This window comes from Falco punctatus (genome assembly GCF_963210335.1).
Source record: "Falco punctatus genome assembly, chromosome: Z".
Lineage (NCBI taxonomy): Eukaryota > Metazoa > Chordata > Aves > Falconiformes > Falconidae > Falco > Falco punctatus.
In genome coordinates this window covers 10454298-10460297 of record NC_137586.1, presented here as the reverse complement: position 1 = coordinate 10460297, position 6000 = coordinate 10454298, and the positions used below count along the sequence as shown (strand labels likewise).

At 63.8% G+C, this 6000-nt stretch overlaps 2 protein-coding genes across 3 annotated transcripts in view; one reads left to right on the top strand and one right to left on the bottom strand.

The window, feature by feature from the left end:
• ENHO (energy homeostasis associated) lies at window positions 1-3022 on the top strand. Its single transcript, XM_080371324.1, has 2 exons — window positions 1-688; window positions 1290-3022. The coding sequence occupies exon 2, from the start codon at window positions 1595-1597 to the stop codon at window positions 1778-1780; it is 186 nt and encodes a 61-aa protein (XP_080227450.1). The 5' UTR covers window positions 1-688; window positions 1290-1594; the 3' UTR covers window positions 1781-3022.
• An 817-nt stretch (window positions 3023-3839) lies between these two features.
• DNAI1 (dynein axonemal intermediate chain 1) overlaps window positions 3840-6000 on the bottom strand; it is a 151123-nt gene continuing 148962 nt past the window's right edge. For both annotated transcript variants that reach the window (XM_080371158.1, XM_080371159.1), the window contains exon 20: window positions 3840-4342. In XM_080371158.1, coding sequence (XP_080227284.1) covers window positions 4238-4342 — 105 coding nt within the window. In that variant the 3' untranslated portion in view covers window positions 3840-4237. The remainder of the gene's footprint in view (window positions 4343-6000) is intronic.

Below are 6000 nucleotides of genomic sequence, written 5' to 3'. Positions count from 1 at the left end.
CGGGCTGGGCAGGGCAGGCAGGGCCGTGTGGGCCACGAAAGCCGGGCAGCGCAGGCAAGAGGGCAGGCCCAGCAGCGCGGGCAGGACGGGTCGGGTAGCGCAGGAGGGCAAGCACAGCAGCCGGACGGAACGGCAGGGCGGGGCAGGGCGGGGCAGGGCGGGGCAGGGCGCTCCGGGCCGGGCCGGGCCGCGGGGGCGGGGCGGGGGGCGGGAGAGGGGTCGGGCCGGGCCGGGCCGGGCCGGCAGAGCGCGCGCTGCCCGGCGGCGTCCCGCGCCGCTCACGTGGGCGCCGGCCGAGGCGGGGCGGGCCCTGAGCCGAGTGCTTGTCCAATGGCGCAAGAACGGCAGGGGGCGGCCACCAATGGTGGGGGCGGGGCGGGGGCGGGACACGATTAGGCCCCGCCCCCCAGTGCCGGCGGGAGGGAGCGTGCGGCGCGCGGGGCTGCGGCACCCACCGAGCGGCCCGCGGCGGGACCGCGACCGGGGTCCTCCGCACCGCCTCCGCCACCGCGCACCGGCGGGCCGCTCCGCACCGCCAGCGCGCACCGGGGCCCGGCGCCCGCACGCCGCCCCGCGTCGGGACCTCGCCCCGGGACCTCCGCTTCGCGCCGGCCCCGGCAGCGCCGCCCGCCCGCCCGCCCGCCGGCGGGGTCCCGGTGGCTCCCGGGGCGGAGCGGAGCGGGGGCAGGTAGGTCGCAGGGGGCCGGGGCCCCGCGACGCGAAGGCGGGTTCGGCGGGACCTGTTGCTGCCCGGTGCCCCGCTGCGGGCCGGCGGCTCCGCGCCTGTCCCGCTCCTCGGCGGCGCGGGGGATCGGGGCACCGGGGACCCCCGGCATCGGGGCTTTGCCCCACGCGGGCAAAAAGCACAAGGGGGGCTGCCCCGGCGCCCCGCACGCTGCCTGGCCAGCTGCCCGCCCCGCTTTAGCGAGCGGGACTCACGGCGGGATCCAGGCGGCTGGAAGGGCGGGCGGCGAGGGGGCTGGAGCTGGGCCGAGGCCGCCCAGAGGCACCGCGGGTGCCCCGGGGAGCGGGGTTTGGGCTGGGCTGGGGCGACGCCACTCCCGCTGGGGACGCTTCCAGCATGGTGGCCCTCGCAGGGGGCCGGGGGCCACAGCCGCGGTGTGGGATGCCGGAAAGGTCCCCCAGACTGCAGCGGGAAGGACAGGTCCCGCCAAGCCCCAGCGGAGCCCCTTGGGCCCCGAGGTTGCTGCCTGCCGGCACCCTCACAGCCCACCCCGAGGGGCTGGGGCAGCCTGTGCCCTTGGTGATGCTGACTTTCTCCCTTCCAGGTGCTGGAGGGAGGAGGGGGGGTCCCCGTGTCCTCTGTCCTGCCAGAGGAGGTGGAAACCAAGAGAAAGCTCCGATCGAACCTTCCCAGCACCACAGAGAAGCTGTGAGCAGCCAAACTCACAAACAGGGTGACACCATCCTGCCGCCTGCCTGGCCCCGTCTCCATCCCACTGCCAGCACTGCCACCATCCCCTTTGTCCCCTGCCAATGCCAGCAGGTGAAGGCTGCGTGCTCAATCCCTGCACTGGCATCCCAAGTGTGGGGCCAAGCTGTGGGCCCCGCTTTTTCCTGAGGGACAGTGGCAATGGGGTCTGCTCTCTCCACTGGAGCTGTCGTGGCAATTTCTTTTAACTGTGTCATTGCATTGCTTATCCTCATCCTCTTCCTCATCCTCTGCAAGGCCTGCAGGACCCCCTCATGCCCCAAGAAGAGCCCAGCTTCTGATATGGATGAAGCAAGGAACGAAGAGAAGTACCTGCTGCAGCCCTGAGCTGCCTGAGGACTTGAGTACCCAGCTGTGCCAAAGGAGTCGCACCAGTGCGGATGCTGGCACTGGGACTGAGGTGCTGGACTGCGCATGATGAGAGCAGAGGGGATGCTGAGCTGCTCACAGGGGCCATGACATGGGCCACAGCCCTTCACCTGGGTGGTTTCGGTGTGGGAAGTCCCTGCAGATGCCCACAGTGATTATGGGGATAGAGAGACAGTGGCTGGGGATGTGCTACAGGGACAATCCTGCCTGTCCCAGCAGCCAGCGAGTACAGCAGGAGCCCTGCCCTCAAGGGCACTCCGTGTATGGGGACAGCCCATGGGCTCCTCCCTGGCGCTCGTGGCCCAGGCCAGTGACCACTGTGTCACACGCCCGAGTGGGGCTGGATTGGGAATCGGAGAGGGGAGGCAGCAAGGCTGGCACAGGCATCTGTCCCTGAGCAGGCTGGCTGCACCATGGTGCAGTGCACCTGGTGGGACCCCCGCAGCTCTGGCCCCGCTGGCAGAGCAGGGTGTTACTGGCCTGGGTGTCTGGGGGTGGCCCCAGGGTGCCGTGTGCCCCCAGCTTCAGGAGGGCTTTTGGTGCCTCAGCACCCAGTTTAATGAGCCACAAGAGGGTCTGCATGGCCTTTCCATTCATCCCCAGTCTGTCTGTCAGTCCCCTCCAGCATTAGCACCGACACCACCAGGCTAACTGCCCTCCTTGATGGGTGTGCAACCCTGCCTGCTCTCCTGCCTGCTCCCAGCCAAGGCCAGCTGGTGGGATCTGACCTGTCCACGGGCAGCAGACGTGCTCTCATTGGCATCCCCATCCCTGCTGAGAGCAGCCTGGGATGGCTTTTTGCTGGGGAGGTGGGAGATATGGGAAGATAAGCATCTTCCCTTATCAGCATTGAAGGGTCTCCCAGCCCCATCACTCCCCAGGGACCACTGTGGCTCTGCAGGAAGGGATGCTGGTGGTCTGGTTTGTTCCCAGGCCTGGCAGCTGCCTGCAGGTGCTGTGTGTTTTGGAGGGCTCTGCCCTGCCCATCCTAGAGCAGAGCAATAGCTGAGGTCCCCACTGGCACAACCACTGCCATAAGGGGACAGAAATGTGGGTTGTGCTGGGAAGGGTGCCAGCCAGGGTCCCTGCATAGGCTTGGCCAGGCCTGGCAGACCGTGTGGTTCCTCCCCATGTCAGGCATAGCTAACGCATCCCTTTGCAGCATTTTTACTAGACTAATAAACTAATAGTAGGAACGAGGCGGTGTCTCTGACCTCTGCCCAGCGCCTGAAAAATTTGGAGGAGGTGGCATGTCCTGCCAATCTGCAGGGTGAGGAAAGTCTGCCCCAGGGCTGGTGGCCAGTGTCCCTGCAGGACTGTGGGTGGTTTTCTGGGTGGTGGCCACAAAGAAGGGCTCATGTCTACATCCATTTGTGGTTTTTAGGTGCTGGGTGAGAAACCTGGCTGGATATTTCATGCCCACAGCATGTCTGCCTGGGCTGGGGGCATGCAGCTGTCAGCAGGGAGCAGCCCCCAGCCCGGGTGCTAGAGGCACTGGAGAGGTTCCAGGCTGTGGCTTTAAGTTACAGTGATGCTTGCAGGGGACACAGGCCGGCTGAGTGGATGGAGAAGCTCTGCCACCACCCCTGCCTAGTGGACTGAGCAGCTTTGGTCCCCAGTCCTGGCAGCTGGGCACAGCCCATCCCTGCTCATCGGCATGCATCAAGGCCACCGTGGCAGCTAATCCCTCTGCTGAAAAGCGCTGGAGCTGTGCGAAGGCTCTGCAAACCCCAGCACCCAGCCGTTCCTGCAGCTACCAGCTGGGGAGAGGCAGCCGAACCCCGTGCTGAGCCCCGCTGGGGAGAGGGGAGCTGTGAGCATCCTGAAGCTGGTGGCTGCCAGCTGCTGTGATATGCTGGCTGGAGTGATGGCAAGTCCCTCTCCCACAGCCACAGAAGTCCAGGCCAGGTCCCCAGCCACCCTTTGGCTTAGGCTACCACCTCAAAATCAAGGGGGCCATGTGTGGCTGACCCCACCAAAAATACAGCTTTCATACAGTGTGAACCTATGCAATGGCTGTAGGGCTGCAGCTCAGTGATCAGTCTCTTTGGCCACCACTCATGGTGGGACTGGCTGCCACGAAGCTGTAGCCCTGAGGCTTCCCTGTGGCTGGGGGGACCAGCCCTCACCTGCCCTCCATGGGACTCTCACCCAGCCCCAGCCAAGGGTGGGGAAGAGCTAAGGGCTGTGCTGCGCTGGGGGACCAAGCGCAGCGAGCTCCTCCTGACCCCTGACACGACTGTACAACACAGCTCTCACAGCACCTCCGTTTATTTGTCCAGGCACAGAGGCGAAGCGTTCCCGCTATGCAAAGAGCGGGGGCACAAGGCCCATGTCTTGCATGCCAAGCAGCTGCTGATCAAAGCCGGGCTTGTTCGGCCAGCGTCCCCTGGCAGCGCCATCATTCCTTCCCGCTCACTTGCCTGCCTTGCTCTCCAGATCTCTCACCAAGTTAAGCAGCTTGTCCAGCTTTGCAATTTCTACCTCAGGGCCCTTCTTAACCTCCTGGCCTTTCTTCTCCTGTAAAGAAAGCAAGTGGGGCAGAACTGTGAGCAGGGAGGACCAGAGGGATGGGGAAGGGTCCAACTCAGGGAGGGCTGCTGTGTGGCAGCTCTCAGCCCTTGCTGGGGGCTGATCCACAGGGAAATGCACCTGCCTGTCCCCATATTTCAAGCCCGAGTGCCACGAGATGTGTAAAAGTCCCCATGGGGTGGGGAAGGGTACTAAGGAAAGGTTTGGGTGGGGATGGGAGCGGATCTGTTGATCCACAGCAAAACAAACCATCTTCAGCCTCTCTCCTTCCAGCCCTTCTCAGCCCCGTAGGACTAGACCAGCCTCTAAGACCCACAGCTTCTCCCCCCCACCCCAGGGAGGTGCCAGGCATGCACAGCTCTTAGGGCAGTGACGGCAATGCAGATGTCCCAACCTTCCCCAAATGGTCCCACAATGCCCATCCCACGCCGGCGCTCCTGGGCGGAGGCAGCCATAGCAGTGGGGGTCAGCCCTTTTGCACACAAATGGCTTTTCCCAGGAGGGCAGGTGGGTGCTGAGAGCCCCTAACCTGGGGGGCAGAAGTGAGTCAGGGCTCCCAGGTGAGCTGTTAGCTCCTCCTTGAGGCTCTCTTGCCTCTGGGCACCCCATGAGCATCCCACAGGACAGCCCTGTGCCTCACTGCATACCACCGTGCCAATCCCGACGCCTGCCCCACCATGGGCAGGGAGGACAAGCCCTTCCCACAGTTCCCCAGCACCTGTCCCAAGCCCACAGAACGGCTCCCACCCTGGGTGCTAGAGCAAACAGCCAGCATCTTGGGAGAAACGTCGCATGAGGGAAATAATGCCTGTCCAGCTCAGTCCTCACTTGCTTGGAAGCAGCAGGAGCTTCCAGGCCTGGTGGGGGATGATATCTCTGCTAAGGGTACCAGTGCTACCCAATGCTTTGGGTAAAGTGTGTCCCCCCGCAGCTGTGGGCTGCAGCATCAGTGTGTTGCTCTCATGGGACCTCAGTAGCTTTGGGAAAGTGATAACCATGTTTGGGCTCTCCAAGTAAATATGGCAGACACAGCTGCAGCAGAGGAATTTTTTTTCCAGCCTGCATTCAGCCCACCAAGCCCTCCTGAAGCCCAGCATCTACCCCATGGGGTTCCTCCAAAGCAGCATCCACCCAGTTGCCACATCCTGTCACTCAGTGCTGCCTTCCACTCACAGCCTTTCCCTTTGCCAACCTGCTGGCTCTTGCCTTCCCTCCAGATTTTGGAGGGTCCCTGTCTTGGAGCTGCGAAGCTCCTCCATGCCCAGCATGGCTCTGGGCACCCCAGAAAGCAGATGCAAAGCACAGGTGAGCAGGAGCGCTGATGCCCAGCCTGGCAGGTGGGCTTGAGAAAGGTGGTGGCAGGGGCACCAGCCACTAGACTTGGAGCTAGCCTGCAGAAAGCTGCTGTGCTGGCTCCTCCTGGCATCCAAGCACAGCTTCTACACGGGGATGCTCTCGGAAGGCCACAGGAGCAGCACTCAGCATCTGAGCAAGGAGGATGCTGGCTTTCTTCTCTCCCTGCTCAGAAAAGATCAATCCTTCTGCTGAATCAGCTCCTCTAATGGCCCCAGGCATAGCAAATACAAACACACACCTTTCCTTCAGTGCTGGAAAGAAACATGGGGGCGCAACAAAGAGAAACTTGT